The sequence below is a fragment of the Callorhinus ursinus genome, unplaced genomic scaffold (assembly GCF_003265705.2).
Source record: "Callorhinus ursinus isolate GAN/ISIS: 27379988/994484 unplaced genomic scaffold, GSC_fseal_2.0 scaffold55, whole genome shotgun sequence".
Taxonomy (NCBI): Eukaryota; Metazoa; Chordata; class Mammalia; order Carnivora; family Otariidae; genus Callorhinus; species Callorhinus ursinus.
This window is the reverse complement of record NW_027397117.1, coordinates 670,755-687,119: the sequence shown is the minus strand read 5'-3', so window position 1 is coordinate 687,119 and position 16,365 is coordinate 670,755. Positions and strand designations below refer to the sequence as shown.

The window sequence follows — 16,365 nt, the reverse complement described above, 5'->3', positions numbered from 1 at the left end:
TTGGGTAGGAGCTGAGGTTTCCCAAGGGAGACCCTGACATGGGGCCCCTGAGCCCTTCTCTTTCAGAGGTACTCGTCTGGGCGTCCTCCGTAGGGCTTGGGGACCTGCACCCCCGCTTAGTAAAACTTAGCCGTTTGTGCCTGTGATGTGTTCCTGGGGTGCCCAGACCCAAGAGAGGTGGAAGTCAAGTCGTCCCGTCACCAAAGAGACGCAGGTGCCCAGAGAAGACCATGAGTTGTTGAAGGTCATCCGACTCTGGCCAGGCCTTGACCAGGGCTCTTTCCGTCAATGCCTGGTGGGCCTCGACCCCGCAGCTCCAGGAGAACCCCAACATGGAGCACTCGCTGGTCCCGCTTAACCATATGCTTCCACCCAATGCCCCTCCCTCCCCAGAAGTTAATAGGAGCCTGAGACCCACTTTTCATCCTGATTGCAATGAGACAGGCATCTACATGGCCAGACCAACCCGCCCCCCCCCCCCCCCCCCCCCCCCCCCAGGTCACACCACTGTGGCAACTTCAGTTTAGGATCGCTTGGGGGCAGGTGTCAGAACCAGGAACTAATGTGTTACAAGGCCTGGCTGGGCACTCACTGGTGGGCCTGCAAGCCGGATGACTTGAGGGGGGGCGAGGTTTTTGTGGTGCGGAGCTGAGGAAGGGGTCCCCGAGGACACTGGGAGGGGTGGAAGCAGGAGAGGGCATCCTTATCTTTTGCCCTCCCCGGCCGTCAGCCCCCCCTCCCCCACCCATGACGGGAACTAGGAGGCCAAAGTCTGCCCCAAGGTCAAAAAATTGATTGTTTTGCAGGGAGGGGACAGGAGTGAGACTGCAGAGGGATTTGCAGGGGAGGGCACAGCCCCTCGCCCTCTAGCCTGGGCTGGGGGTTCCTATCTGGAAGGCTGGACTGAGGCCAGGACTGTGCCCCCACCCTTTCGGGGGGAGAAGAACGGCCTGGGCTCAGGCTGCCTGCCAGGGCTGATAAGGGGCCCTCCTGGGGCTCCCACAAACGGTTTATCACTGTGGGGGGAACAGCCTGCAGGGCTCAGGAGGGGGCACGAGCATGGAGCGACTTTGGGGTCTACTTCAGAGAACGGTAAGACCAAGTGGGGTTGGGGGGACACTTTAGGCCTTCTCTCTGGGTCCGTCAGCCCCCTCCCAAACCCCAAGGCTGGCCCCTCCCCTTCCCACCTCCATCTCTCCCCTCCAGCTTGCCTCTCAGGACCCTTTCTTTCTCTTGCCTGGTGCTCCTTTGGCACTCCAGAGTCACCGTTGTGCCCAGATCCTGCCCCATCCCCCATGCCTCTTTCCCCAGTCTCATGCCCACCGTGCCCCCCGCAGCAAAGGTTGTCCCCACGACCCTCTCAGACCATCTACAAGCGTGTGGAGGGCACCCAGCAGTGGCGGCTGGAGGAGGAAGAGGAAGACAGGGAGGAGGGGGCTGAGCCAGCAGCCCACTTCTGCCCCATGGAGCTGAGGGGCCCTGACCTGGGCTCTCGAGCAGGGAGGCAAAACCTCGGACTCTGGGCAGCAACAGGACGAAGGGCTGCCCCTTACCTGGTCCTGACAGCCCTGCTGATCTTCACTGGGGGTGAGAGTCTTCCCACCCCCACCAGTGGAAGGCCTGGGTTGGGGGGATTTATGGAGGCCAGAGTGGGGCACAAGGAGAATCTCCATCTTGCCATCCCTCAGCTTTCCTTCTGGGCTATGTGGCCTTCCGAGGGTCCTGCCAGGCATGTGGGGATGACGTGTTGGTGGTCAGTGAAGACATAAACTATGAGCCGGGCCCGGACTCCCACCAGGGCACATTGTACTGGAGCGACCTCCAGGCCATGTTCCTGCGGCTCCTGGGGGAGGGGCACCTGGAGGACACCATCAGGTAAGGATCAGCCTGCCCCCTTGCCGGCCCTTGAAAACCCTCGTTCACTCGCTTGGACTCAGAGTCCTTTCCTCTCCTCCCAGGACCCTTCCACTTGCCTCCCTGGCCTCCCTGTTTGATGGTCCTGGGAAGGATGTCAGGCATTTGGACCAGAGGGGAGGGAGGGTGTACCAGAGATAAGACAGCAGAGGGCTTGGGGTCTGAACGTGGCACTTGGGAGATGCGGGAGCTGACTGTCTTGAGTGAGAGCAGAGGGGTCCAGTATCTAGACAGGAGGTGGGATGGATCCAGAAAAGTCCTGAATGCCACATCACGGAGCTTGGATTTTGACGTGCGACTGCGGTGAGATTGGGGGGGTGGGGGGGGTGGGCACTGAGAAGGGACATTTTAAGAAATCAGAAAAAGAACAAGCAAGCAAATGCCTTTGTGAGCACAGACCACCCCCCTCCATCTGCATTATGAGAGATGCCAGCCACACACAGACCTGCAGGCCCAGATCCTGGAGCACAGCACAAGCGGGTCGGGGTTCCTCTTGTTTTGCTGAAGTCACTTTCCCCATTGGGAAGGAGCTGCCCAGGTAGGTCCAGAGAAGAGGTGGGGCCACCAGTAGCCCTCTCTTGGGTCAGGAATAGTGTTTCAGTGGATTCCCCTGGGTTTTCTAAGTAGAAGGTCACATAAGCTATAGACAGTGAGAGATACGTAGCTTCTTTCTCAGTGCTTGGACCCTTTATGTCATTTTCATTGCTTTATATTATTAGAGAGGACATGAATTAAAAAAAAATGTAAAAGGTAATGATGACAGCAGATAGGCCTATCTCCTGACTTGCGTAGGAATGTGTTTTTTTTTTAAAGATTTTATTTATTTATTTGAGAGACAGAGAGAATGAGAGAGAAAGCACATGAGATGGGGGGAGGGTCAGAGGGAGAAGCAGACTCCCTGCTGAGCAGGGAGCCCGATGCGGGACTCGATCCAGGGACTCCAGGATCATGACCTGAGCTGAAGGCAGTCGCTTAACCAACTGAGCCACCCAGGCGCCCGCGTAGGAATGTTTTTATACAGCTTTGTTATTGAGTGTGAACTTTGCTATGGACTCCGGATAGTTTTTTTTTTTTTTAAGATTTTATTTATTTATTTGAGAGAGAGAGAGAATGAGAGATAGAGAGCACGAGAGGGAAGTAAAGAGGGTCAGAGGGAGAAGCAGACTCCCTGCTGAGCAGGGAGCCCGACGCGGGACTCGATCCCGGGACTCCAGGATCATGACCTGAGCCGAAGGCAGCCGCTCAACCAACTGAGCCACCCAGGCGCCCCTGTCACCTGATTTTTCTGCTTTAATTTGTGTCTGTATGTTTTTAGTTTTGTTTCTGTAGTAATTGGTGTTGATAGATGTTCTTGTCTTCGTGGGATCGATTCGAAACTTGATCGAGGCGTATTATTACTCTTTGGCTACACTGCTGGGTCCACCTTACCCAAAGACCTTACATCTGTGGCATCAACAACATGCAGGCCTTCTTATTTTCTTGAGCCACACTCGGTCATCTGGGCACAGGCTGAGCAGGTGGACGGTTTGTCAGGTCCCACGGTGAGGTGCGGCACTGGGGGTGCCATCAGAGGGCAGGAAGGCAAGAGGGTGATGGTGGGGCCAGTGAGCAGTGAAGTGATGCACGACTCCAGGGCGGATGCAGAAGGAAGGAATGGAACTGTCAGGAGCACTCAGCGTGGTTGAAGAGCAGGCGTAGGGGGGGTCAGGAAGCAAGCTGGAACCTGGAAAGATCTAGTCAGAGAGTGAGATATTGGAACTTTTAAGATTTATCTGATCAGCTGTGTCCTCTTTATCTGGATGTGTCCAGCACCTAGCACAGTGCCTGGCATTTAGTTGGTGTTCAATAAATCCCCAGTGGATAAAGATTCCGGAGATGGAATTCTGGGTAACGCCAAGACCAGTGGGGGTGTGGTGAGGGAAGTGAGCAGCTGGACTCAGCGACACTGATGAGGTCATTCATTCATTTATCCACCAAATACCTTTGAGCACCTACTATGTGGCAGGTGCTTGGCTAGGTAGGTGGGGGCGATAGGGCAGAGAACAAAAGTCTGGGCCTTGTCCTTATAGAGCTTACAGTCTATGGGGAGAATCAATATTGAACTAATAATCACATTCACGACACATATTTATTACTAGGAACACTTTTGAAGGAAAAGTAAAAGATGTGGGGAATGAGTATAACCAGGGGGACCTGACTTAGATTGGGGGCCAGGGAAGGCTTCCTTGATGAAGTGATGAACTGAAGGCTGAGGGGTGAGTCGTTCACAGGCAAAGAGAAGGTGGAAAAGCATTTCAGGTCAGAGAACAGCAAGGGCAAATGGTCTGGGGTGGGAAATGGTGGCCTATTGGAGGAAGAGAGGCAGGTCCATGTGGTTGTCTGAAGGAGAGCAGAGGGGTCCAGTATCCAGATAGGCAGTGGAACAGACCCAGAGAAGTCTTGAATGCCACATGATGGAGCTTGGATTTTGAGCCATGACCCCGGGGAGCTGTAGTGTCAACGTGGATACGGCCGAGGCCATAAAAGGCCTTAATGGCTACACAAACTGCTTTGGATTTTATTCTAAGAGGGAAGAGAGAAATGAAGAATTTAAAACAATAGAGAATCATGATCAGATGTAGGGGGAGGGTTTTGTTTTGTTTTTTAAGGTTGGTGCAAAGAACAGAGTTTATGATACTCCTGACGCGGTAGTTCAGTGTCTCAGTTGAAGGGCTTTTTTTTGGTTTGGTTTTGTTTTTTATTTTTTTATTTTTATTTTTTTTATTTTTATTTTTTTAAAGATTTTATTTATTTATTTATTTATTTATTTATTTATTTGAGAGAGAGAGCATGAGAGGGGGGAAGGTCAGAGGGAGAAGCAGACTCCCCGCTGAGCAGGGAGCCCGATGTGGGACTCGATCCCGGGACTCCGGGATCATGACCTGAGCCGAAGGCAGTCGCTGAACCAACTGAGCCACCCAGGCGCCCTGGTTTTGTTTTTTAAAGATTTTATTTTCAAGTTATCTCTACACCCAAAGTGAGGCTCAAACTTACAACCCTGAGATCAGGAGTCACATGCTCCACTGACTGAGCCAGCCAGGCGCCCCAGTGAAGGGCTTTTTTATTTAATTTCCCTCCCTAGCCCTGAGCACTCTTTCCCATCCCCTCCCCCGGAAGCACATCAAATGTATTGTCAGGGGGCGCCTGGGTGGCTCAGTCAGTTAAACGTCTGCCTTCGGCTCAGGTCATGGTCCCAGGGTCCTGGGATCGAGCCCCGCATCGGGCTCCCTGCTCCGCGGGAAGCCTGCCTCTCCCTCTCCCACTCCCCCTGCTTGTGTTCCCTCTCTCCCTGTGTCTCTCTCTGTCAAATAAATAAATAAAATCTTAAAAAAAAATGTATTGTCAGGCACAGGAATCCACAGTGTGCATCATCCATTTTACGAACACACTGACACATGCAGTTTCTTTTTTTTTTTCAGATTTTATTTATTAATTTATTTTTAAAGATTTTATTTATTTATTTGAGAGAGAGAGGGAGAGCATGAGCATGGGCATGGGCAGAGGGAGAGGGAAAAGCAGACTCCCCACTGAGCAGGAAGCTCGAGGAGGGGCTCAATCCCAGGACCCCAGGACCCCAGGATCATGACCTGAGCCAAAGGCAGCAGCTTCACGGACTGAGCCACCCAGGCGCCCGGACAGGTGCAGTTTCAAACAAATGCTCACTCTCCTGGATCGGGACAGGAGAGGGCCACAGGAACGGTACTGAGAAAGCCACAGCGACCATGGGGTCCTGGGGTGCAGGGGTCTTCCTGAGAGCGGAGGGGTGGGGGCTGAGACTAAGGCGCACCCTGCACTTGGATTTTGAAGTGGTGACACAGTGAGGGGACCATGGTGTGGGGAGGAAAATGCTAAACCAGATACCAAAGTCCTTGATGACAGCAGACAAGTGACCAACTGGCTGGAAAAGGGGCAGAGGAGGGGGGAGCTGGATGGCACAGGCTTCAACGGAAGCGAGGTTTACCGGAGGAGAAATGGGCAGGAATTCCAACAGTGGAGCCGGGAGCCTTCCCCCGCTCCAAGCCCAGGTAGTATGAGAACCTGAGTTCTCTCCTGAGCTCGAGAGCCCCATAGGAGACCTGGCCTCTCAAGGGACATCTTGGGTTTCCGCCAAGGCAAAAGGTGGAGGGGTATTCAATGAGGATGTGGAGGAGGGAGGAGTCTGCCTTGGAGAGGGCACAAGTGAAGCCCTTTGGCAGGGAGGCCATGTGGGTGCAGCCTGTGACGGGGTGAGATGGAAGAACAGGGGGAGCTCAGGGGACAAAAGTCTCAGGTGGTGACTATGGAAGAAGACAGGGTGAGGTCTCCAAGACAAGGGACCCCGCGATCATATCAGTAACCATAGTGTAAGATGTCTCCGTGAGGCGCAGCTGCAGGACGGGGCAGATGGAGGGCCGCCTCTGCCCACTTAGTCCTTTGGAAGAAAAGCGCTTCCATGCGTGGGGCAGAGCACAGGCCTGGGTGCGTGTGTGTGTGTGTGTGTGTGTATGTGTGTGCAGAGCACAGGCCTGGGTGCGTGTGTGTGTGTGTATGTGTGCGCAGGCAGTAGATAGATTGGTGAGTTGGGCCTGGACCAGGAAAAACCTAAGGGATGGTGGGCAGGATACCGCGCTATCGGAAACTAAGGCTTTAAGCAGGAGGCGGCGGCCTTAGTGACAGCCCGGGTGGTGACTGGATGGATGGTGATGGCAGGGGTCAGGGAGAGACTTAGGAGCCCCTCACCGTCCAGGGCCCAGGGCGACCCCTCCCTCTCCTCCAGGCGCCCAGAAGTCCCTCTCGCCTTCCGCGCCCCAATCCCACCTCTTCCCGTTCAGGCAAACCAGCCTTCGGAAAAGGATGGCCGGCTCAGCCGGGATGGCCGCTCTGGCTCAGGACGTCCGGGGGGCGCTCTCGAGCCAAAAGCTGGACCACGTGTGGATGGACACGCACTACGTGGGGCTGCAGTTTCCGGACCCGTGAGTGCGCGGGGGGCGCGCTAGGGGCGCGCGGGGGGCGCGCGGGGGGGGCGCTCACCACCTCTGTTCCTCAGGGCTCATCCCAATACCCTGCACTGGGTCGGTGAGGCTGGGAAGCTCGGGGAACCCCTGCCGCTGGAGGACCACGACGTCTACTGTCCCTACAGCGCCACGGGCAACGCCACGGTGAGAGCCCCCTGTCCCGCCCCCAGGACGGGGGCAGCGAGCGCCCTTTCCCGGGTGGCGGAGGAGGGACCCGGAGGGCACGCCTCACCGGTCTCTCCATCCCCAGGGAGAGCTGGTGTACGCCCACTACGGGCGGCCGGAGGACCTGCAGGACCTGCGGGCCCGGGGCGTGGAGCCGGCGGGGCGCCTCCTGCTGGTGCGCTTGGGGGAGATCAGCTTCGCCCAAAAGGTGAGGGTCCCTGGATGGGGGGGTGGCGTGGAACCGGGAGGGTGCGGGGCCGGGGAATGCGAAGATAGGATAGCGGCAGATGGGAAGCGTCTAGGAGGCTGTCGGAGAGAGAAGAGAAAGAACCAAGTGGGTCGTGAGAAAATGCTGGCGGGAAACAAAATCGGGAGGTTGGGATGGGGGACGAACACGGAGGAATGCAGAGGACAGTGGGGTTTGAGGGATGCCAAGGCACTGGGGGAAGGCGGGAAGATGGGGGTCCGGTGGTGCCCACAGCCTTGCTGTGACTCCATGAAAGCGGAGTGGAAGTAAGTGCGACTTCACTTTTCCTTGCTTCTCCTGCCCTTACAAATCAGTTTTCTCTGGGAAAAGGAGTCTGTTAGCCACTTCCCTTCCCCAGGTGGCCAGTGCCCAGGACTTTGGGGCCCGAGGAGTGCTCATATACCCCGATCCAGCCGACTTCTCCCAGGATCCACACAAGCTTGGCCTGTCCAGCCACAGAGCTGTGTACGGACATGTGAGTCTGGGAGCAGCCAGCAGTGGATTCTTGGGGTCCCCAGAATTGGACCTCCTTGTCTGGGATGGGGCCGGTAAGCTAGTCTTCGGAGCCCAGCTCACAGCTTCGGTGTGGACACCCCTTTCCTCACAGGTGCACCTGGGAACTGGGGACCCCTACACGCCTGGCTTCCCTTCCTTTAATCAAACCCAGTTCCCTCCAGTCCAGTCCTCCGGCCTCCCTAACATCCCCGCCCAGCCTATCAGTGCGGACATTGCCTCCCTCCTGCTGAGGTGAGGGGCCTATGGGGGCCAGGAGGGGAGGAGGAAGGGAGATGTAGCTAGCCTGTAAAGTGCTTTTGGGTGAACTAGGAAAAGACGGATCTTCTGAATGGGCCCAGCCTCACTTTGAGCAGGACACAACCTGCACAACTGTCCAAGGCAGCAGGCAGAGTGCAGAAGTAGACCTGGAGCCAGAAGGTGGGAGGGAAAGAGCAAAGAGGGATCTCTGGGCTCTTTTATAGCCTGGGCCTCTCTGCCACTTCTGACCCTTTCTGCCCCACCTCTCTCCAGGAAGCTCCAAGGCCCTGTGGCTCCCCAGGAATGGCAGGGGCGCCTCCCAGGCTCCCCTTATCGCCTGGGCCCTGGGCCAGGCTTGCACCTTGGGGTCAACAACCACAGGGTCTCCACCCCCATCAGCAACATCTTTGGCTGCATCGAGGGCCGCTCAGAGCCAGGTGTGCCAGCTTGCCCAGCGTCACCCGCAGCCGGCAGGAGGGGAGCCGCCACTCATGAACCCTGGCTAGAGATGGGGCTGGAGCAGGAGGCCCGGGGGAGTGGGCAAGAATGGTGCCCAGTGGAGGGGGTGGCAGGGCTGAGCCAGGGAGGGAGGCTGGCAAGCTGAGGCTGATCTGGGACTGAGGGGGGATGGCAGTGAGTAGATCCCATGGTCAAATCTGTCCAGAGACAGGATGGGTAGTTTGGCACAGTAGTGAGTTCCCTAGCACTGGAGGTGAGCAAGCATGAGTTGGGTGATACAGCATGAATGGGAGTTCTGATGAGATAGATGAACCTTTCAAGCCTAACTAGACACGGATAGCAGTGGGCAATCAAAGTGGGTTCTTGAGCCGAAGAGTGTGGTACCTAGAAGCACTGAGGGAGAGACACGGGGGGGCCCATGATGCAGCTCAGAGGAGAATGCTGGAGAAGGGGTGGGGTGGATTAGAGAGAAGCATGAAGGAGGAAAACCTGTCAGGACTTGTGCGGGACATGGCTGACCAGGGAGGTGATGGAATCCAGCATGAGGCCAGGCACCCCGCTGAAGGAGCAGGCCATCCAGGCAGGGCCGAGGGGAAGAGGGGCACCCTCCTGCAGGACAGCAAGGATCGCAGGGCTGGGGCTGCAGAGATGTGAGGGGCTGGAAGGTGGAGAGTGGTGGGGGCGGGGCTGGGAAATGGAGGTGAGGCCCCGGGAGCACGCAGCCTCCCAGGTGGTCTCTAGGTACTGCCAGTGTAAGAACATGGACCCCAAGAACCTCCCCTCCCGCAGATCACTATGTTGTCATCGGGGCGCAGAGGGATGCGTGGGGCCCAGGAGCGGCCAAGTCCGCTGTGGGGACGGCCATATTGCTGGAGCTGGTGCGGACCTTTTCCTCCATGGTGAGCAATGGTAAGGTCAGGGCCTGGGCTGGGCAGCTGGGGCTGTGGCCCGAGCCAGCACAGGGCACAGAGGCGGTCAAGAGCGCAGGCTAGCGGGCGGCCACGCAGACCTGGGCTCCAGACCCGGCTTCCTCGTGTCCCAGCTGCACGGCCCCGGGCAAGTCGCTTTACCTCTGCTTCCTCATCCAAATATGAGAGTAGAGTTGGCCCTTGAGCAGCGCCAGGGTTAGGGGCGCCAGCTTCTCTGCTCAGTTGAAAATCTGCATGTAAGTGGACCCCAGCAGTTCAAACCCACGTTCAAGGGTCAGCTGTAGTAATAAGTCCTTGGTCTGAGTGCAGCATTAAGCAGGAGACTCCATGTGAAAGCAAGCTCCATCACTGTGATAGTGGAGTCAGGGCAGACCGGGTGAGCTGGGCCGGGCCGGGGGCTTGGTGGGAAGGATGGAGAGAGCCCAGGGCCGCAGGACAGAAGACAAAGATGGGTCTTTGCTTGGCCTCCAGAGGAGCCCATCCTCCTGACCCTCTCTGCTTCCAGGCTTCCAGCCCCGAAGGAGTCTTCTCTTCATCAGCTGGGACGGAGGTGACTTTGGGAGTGTGGGCTCCACAGAGTGGCTGGAGGTAATGTGGGGTCCAGGGCAGGGAGTCAGGCAGTGGGAAGAGGTGGGGGGTTTTAAACTCCACATCTCTCACCTACAGGGCTACCTCAGCGTGCTGCACCTCAAAGCCGTGGTCTATGTGAGCCTGGACAATGCAGTGCTGGGTGAGTGCGGGTGGTGCCACCTGCTGGGGCCCCTCTGGTGCACCCTGGCCGCGGGGCCCAGCTTTGAGTCTGGCATCCCTTCTCCTCCCCCTCTGCAGGAGACGACAAGTTCCATGCCAAGACCAGCCCCCTTCTAATCAGCCTCATAGAGAACATCCTGAAGCAGGCAAGAGGCTGGCCAGGGGCAGGGGATGAAGGGAAGCTGGTGGCGGCCAGAGCCTGACCGGTGCCCCCTACCCTGTCCCCCAGGTGGACTCTCCTAACCGCAGTGGGCAGACCCTCTATGAGCAGGTGGTGTTCAACAATCACAGCTGGGATGCTGAAGTGTAAGTTGGGGCCAGGAGGGAGGGAGGGAGGACAGCTGTGGGGGGGAGCCGAACCCACAGAGCCCTCCCACCTGCCCACTCCCAGGATCCGGCCACTGCCCATGGACAGCAGTGCCTATTCCTTCACGGCCTTTGCGGGGGTCCCTGCCGTTGAGTTCTCCTTCTTGGAGGTGAGACTTCCTGGCCCTGCCCCAGAGCAGCAGCCCCTCCGCCTGTCTGCACCGCGCCCCTGCGCCAGCCTGCGCCCTGTCCCGGCAGGATGGCCAGGCGTACCCGTTCCTGCACACGAAGGACGACACATACGAGAACCTACACAGGGTGCTGCGGGGCCGCCTGCCCGCCGTGGCCCAGGCTGTGGCCCAGCTTGCTGGGCAGATCCTCATCCGGCTCAGCCACGATCACCTGCTGCCTCTGGACTTCGGCCGCTACGGGGACGTGGTCCTCAGGCACATCGGCAGCCTCAACGAGTTCTCTGGGGACCTGAAGGTCCAAGATACCAACCCTGCTCCTGGCTCCTGGGGGTGGGGGGCGCTATATCCCCTCAAAGTGTCGCCCAGTCCAGAGGTCTGGCCCCTCCTCCCCACAGTCCTTAGGGTCTAGTCCCCTCTGGCAACCTGGCCCCTTGACTCCTGCCTTAGGACCCAGCTGGTACCCTCCCAAACGTCCAGGTCTTCTTCCCTCTCCCAGCATCCCGTCCCCCTATAGCCCCTCCTCCTGCCAGCCCTGGGCTCCCAGCCTCGGCCGGGGTCCTGGCCCCTGTGACCGGCCCCAGCCTGCATCTCCACCCCCAGGCCCGCGGGCTGACCCTCCAGTGGGTGTACTCGGCGCGGGGGGACTATATCCGGGCGGCGGAGAAGCTGCGAAAGGAGATCTACAGCTCGGAGGAGAGCGACGAGCGGCTGATGCGCATGTACAACGTGCGCATCATGCGGGTGAGGCCCCGCCCCCTAACCCGCGTCCTCCGGTGGCTGGAGCCGCCAGGCCTGTCCCGGGCGCTGTCCCCTGTCTCCGCCTTTACTTCGCCCCTGCCCTCCGGCTCCCTGTCCTGGACTCAGCGCGCACACACCGGCCAGGCTGGAGCGACCACTGAGACAGGCCCCGCAAAGTGATAAAACTGACAGGGAGGGCCGGCCACTGGGCCGACCGCCTGGCAGACCACGTGGCAGAACTGGGACCCCCCCCCCACACACACACACAGAGCCCTCCACTGCCTCCTCACCCTTCTGGAGGGGAAAAGCTTGTACACGATTGTCCACAGTACAAGAGGCCCAAGCTTATGGCCCAGGAGGGGCAAAGGCTTAAGAAATTCAGAGTAAGGAGAGCTCTCTTCCTTGTAATAAGGTGGTTGAAACCCAGAGAAGCTGCCTGGGGGAGGTGTCATGTAAAGTTGTATACAAGACCTTAGTCCTTGGCCCATTCCTCCTGCTTAGTTTTTTTTTTTTTCCTCCTGCTTAGTTTTGAATACTTTGCAACCCACATTCCATCTCCTGTTCCAAGCCCTCCACTTCCTTCCAATTCTTTCCTCCAAGGACTCAACCTGGCCACTGATTTTGGGGAATGGGCTAAGTAGGGACTGTGGGTGTGGGGATAAGTCTACAGGGCGAAATTAGAAACAGGACCATCCTCTGTGAGTGTAGGCTGGACAGGGAACCCATAGTGTATGCACGAGCATGGTTTTGGAACATGTCTGCCCCCTTTTTTTTCCTCCTTGAGTCCCTGCCTGTTTCCCTTGGCATCGCTCATTCCTACTTTCTGTTCACAACCCCCCCCCTTGCTCTTTCATCCTTGCTCCTTTCTCCTGATCCCCCTCATTCTCCTCTCTCTGCAGTTCCCTCTTCCTCCCCCACTTCCTGACCTCTCCATCTCTCCCTCCCTTTGCCCCCTCCACTGAGACACCGGTGATCCTGCAGGTGAGACAAGAGGTTGGGCCTGGTTCATTCTCATTCACAGATCTTGCTTTAAGCCCTGCTGTCCCAGACTCCAGGAACACAAAAATGTACTCCCCTCACCCAACCCCCTAAGTTGCCACATGCCTCCCCCCACCACCCCCAGGGAATAAAGGGCATCTGTGCGTAAGGGGCATGATTCAGACTCAGGGCTGGAGAGTAAAAGAATCCAGACTTCAGAACCAGCAGCACAGAGCTGGGCCAGACCCAGGGAACTTTGTGGCTCTAGACCAGGGGTTGGTAAACGATAGCCAGTGGGCCAAACTTGGCCTGCTGCCTGTTTCTGCGAATGAAGTTTTATGGAAACACAGCCATGCTCATTGATTTTCATATTGTCTATGGCTGCTTTTGGGCCAGCTATGGCGACCAAGTTGTGTTTGCAACAGAAACAAAGACAAAAATATTTACTACCTGGCTTTTTGCAGAAAAAGTTTGCTAACCCCAGCTTTAGACCATGATGTTGGTCTTGAAGAATGGACAGAACTTGGGCTGGTGCAAAGAAAAGACATTTCAGAGTGGAGAGACCCAGAGTAAGGGTGTGGTGGGAAGTAGGCGTGGCTGTCCTTGGGAGTAGGGTGTGGACCCGCAGAGCCAGAGCAGAAGCCTGGGGAGAAGCAGAGGGGAGAGGGGCACCAAACAGTGGGCTAGAGATCACCTATGGGGAGCCCTGAATGCCAGGATGAGAAGTTTGGATTTTTAGGGTCTGGGCATCAAGGAAATTAGGAAGGCGTTTGAGCAGGGAGGTGGTGTGGGCGAAGTGGAGTTTTAGGAAGGATTTGGCCAGAGTGTAAATGGTGAAGAGGGAATTGAAGTTAGCGAAGACCGAGCTCTGGAGGAGAGTGGCAGAGGCCACCTGTGGATGAGGGGACTGGAATGAAGTGAGACATTTGGAAGGAAAATGGACAGACGGGGTCAATTGAGGGAAGAGGAGGAGGAAAACCATAGCAGCTGCCATTTACCAAGGGCTGTGTGTGAGGCTGGTAAGATGCCCTCTTACCCAGTGGGGAGGTCCGGAAGGGTGGAGAGCAAGATTCCAGTGGATGATTTGTCAAGTAGGCTTGGCCGTCATCCCCACGAGGTCCTGACTGCAGCCAGGGACATGGATGAGCCTTTGGAGTGAAAGATGGAGGACTTGAAAAGATACGAGCCTAGAGATTCCAATGTTGCCGGGGAGGCACCCCCACACAACGGTCATTAAAAAGTTCCCGAAGTGATTCTAATACGCAGCCAGGCTTGAAAACAACTGGAGTGTAGGTGAGGAGAACAGAGGGTGGAGGTCGAGCCTTGGGCCTGCCCAAAGGTGGGAGCAGAAGGAACCAGAGAGGGTGGAAGAAAGGTGGGAGAATCGGGCTAGTAGAGTTGCCATCTCAGGAAAGATGAACAGCATCTGAGTTATGCAGGGAGGACAGAGAGTCAGGCCCTTCATTAGGACTGGCCGGTCCCTTTGACCTTTGACTCCGGGCTGTGGACATTGGTGGTGGTGAGGGGGAGTGCGTGGGGGTGTAGGAGAGTGAGGAACAGCAGGACCATAGACTGTTCTTTGAGGCTTCAGCCGGGTAAGTGACTAGGTGAAGAGGGAAGACTGGGGAGACGTGGTTGCAGGCTTGGAGGCTCAAAGCTTAGAAAGAACGGGATGGAACCCAAAACACAGCAGGAGGACGCATCCTACCCAGCTGCTGATGACGTCAAAGAACGGCGGCTCCCGATTGGGTAGCCGAAGGGAGGTGGGGCTTAAGGCAGCTGCTCTGCAATGGACGCTAGGCGAGGACCAGGTAAGGAATTGCAGTTCCGGCCCGCGCTCCCGGCGGAGCCCCCCACCCCGACCTGATCCCCTTTTTGGCGCAGGTGGAGTTCTACTTCCTGTCCCAGTACGTGTCGCCGGCCGACTCCCCGTTCCGCCACATTTTCCTGGGCCGCGGAGACCACACGCTGGGCGCGCTGCTCGACCACGTGCGGCTGCTGCGCTCGGGCGGCTCGGGAGACCCAGGGGCCGCCGCCTCCCGGGTGGCTCCCGGCCTGGGCTTCCAGGAGGGCCGCTTCCGACGCCAGCTGGCCCTTCTCACCTGGACGCTGCAGGGGGCCGCCAACGCACTTAGCGGGGATGTCTGGAACATCGATAACAACTTCTGAGGTCCGCGGGGCGGGGCGGGGGGGGGCGGGTGTTGGCATATGCCCGGAGCTCCTGTTCTCCCGTTAGAGTGATTTCTGGGTGATGGAGGTGCCTAGTACCAACCTGTCGTTGCTGACCGATCTCTCATTAGCCCTTCCCATCTCTGCAAGGGGCCCAGCCAAGAAGCCAGCGCAGACATCCACACCCGGGCCCTGCAGTGTAGGTGTAGGTGAGCGGTGTCTTCCACAGTGGGCCGGCCATACTGTCAGCCAATCTGAGAGCACCCGCTTCCTCATCACACAGCCCCTTACCCTTCGGGAAAGGGGTGCCCCACACCTAGTGATGCCTCTGGAAGGTTTCCTAGGCCCTGGGACGTGGCCAGCCCCCTTGGTGGGAGAATGGCTGGAACCATAGCCTATAGCCCCAACAGGTGGTCTGTGGCGGGAGGGGCTGGGGTTTGGACCTCAATAAACCACCTGGTGGCATCTGTTGTTTATAAACACCTTTATGCTTCTTCCTTACCCTCAGTCATCCCTCCCTTAAGAGGGGCAGAAGGGCCAGAGAAGATACAAGTAGGAATGCTGTCTCTCCACATCTGAGGGGGCTGCGGCCTCCTCACTGTCACTCCCAGGGCCACTGCATAAATCCTAGGGCTGGGCTTTGGGGTACTGGGTCCTCTTTTGCTCCCAATATGGCATGACAGGTCCTACCCTGGTTCCAGGATGAAACTCTGCCTCTCGCCCTGCCCCCTCCTTGAGGCCCCTCTGAGCCTGACTGGGTTCTCAGGAGCCCGGACCAGGGTCAGAAACCTCCTCAACTATTTGCTTCTCTGACATACTGTTCAGAACACATTTCCCAAAGTGGTTTCCCAAATTGGTTTCTCAGCCCTTCACTTTGTCCATTTGCTCCTTGTAGCACCCAGAATAATGGTCTGGAAAAAGATGTTCACGCCCTAATCCCCGAAACCTGTGAGTGAATGTTACCTTACACAACAAAAAGGACATTTTGGATGTGATTAAATTGAGGATCTTGAGATGGGGAGTGTTTTGAGCTGAAATATACCGCCCCCCCCCCCCAAATCCATCTGTTGAAGCCTGACCGTCAGTACCTCAGAGTCTGTATCTGGAGATCGGGCCTTAAGTTCAGATGAGGCCAGTAGGGTGAGCCTAATCCAATCTGATCAGTGTCCTTCTAAGAAAATTCGACACAAGGGTGTCTGGCTGGCTCAGTCAGTTAGATGTCGGACTCTTGACCTCAGCTCAGGTCTTGATCTCAGGATCCTGAGTTCGAGCCCTACACTGGGCTCTGCACTGGGTGTGGCGCCTACTTAAAAAATAAATAAATAGGGGCACCTGGGTGGCTCAGTTGGTTAAGCGTCTGCCTTCGGCTCAGGTCATGGTCCCAGGGTCCTGGGATCGAGCCCCACATCGGGCTCCTTGCTCCGCGGGAAGCCCGCGTCTCCCTCTCCCACTCCCCCTGCTTGTGTTCCTGCTCTCACTATGTCTCTCTCTGTCAAATAAATAAAATCTTTAAAAAATAGTAATAAAAGAAGTAAGTAAATGGGGGCACCTGGGTGGCTCAGTCAGTTGAGCGTCTGCCTTCAGCTTATGATCTCAGGGTCCTGGGTTTGAGCCCCACATCAGGCTCCCTGCTCGGTGGGGGGCCTGCTTCTCCCTCTCCCTCTCTCTGCCACTCCCCCTGCTTGTGCTCTCTCTCTCAAGTAAATAAATAAAATCTTAAAAAAAAAAAAAAA

The 16,365-nt window shown here is 57.0% G+C and overlaps 1 protein-coding gene across 1 annotated transcript; it reads left to right on the top strand.

The window, feature by feature from the left end:
• The first annotated feature begins 645 nt into the window (after positions 1–645).
• TFR2 (transferrin receptor 2) lies at positions 646–15,112 on the top strand. Its single transcript, XM_025864763.2, has 18 exons — positions 646–1,092; positions 1,338–1,587; positions 1,689–1,875; positions 6,765–6,905; positions 6,980–7,091; positions 7,198–7,320; positions 7,718–7,834; positions 7,967–8,106; positions 8,386–8,549; positions 9,361–9,480; positions 10,006–10,088; positions 10,167–10,230; positions 10,329–10,396; positions 10,480–10,556; positions 10,642–10,726; positions 10,815–11,042; positions 11,348–11,488; positions 14,348–15,112. The coding sequence occupies exons 1-18, from the start codon at positions 1,060–1,062 to the stop codon at positions 14,630–14,632; spliced, it is 2,418 nt and encodes an 805-aa protein (XP_025720548.1). The 5' UTR covers positions 646–1,059; the 3' UTR covers positions 14,633–15,112.
• The last annotated feature ends 1,253 nt before the right edge of the window (positions 15,113–16,365 follow it).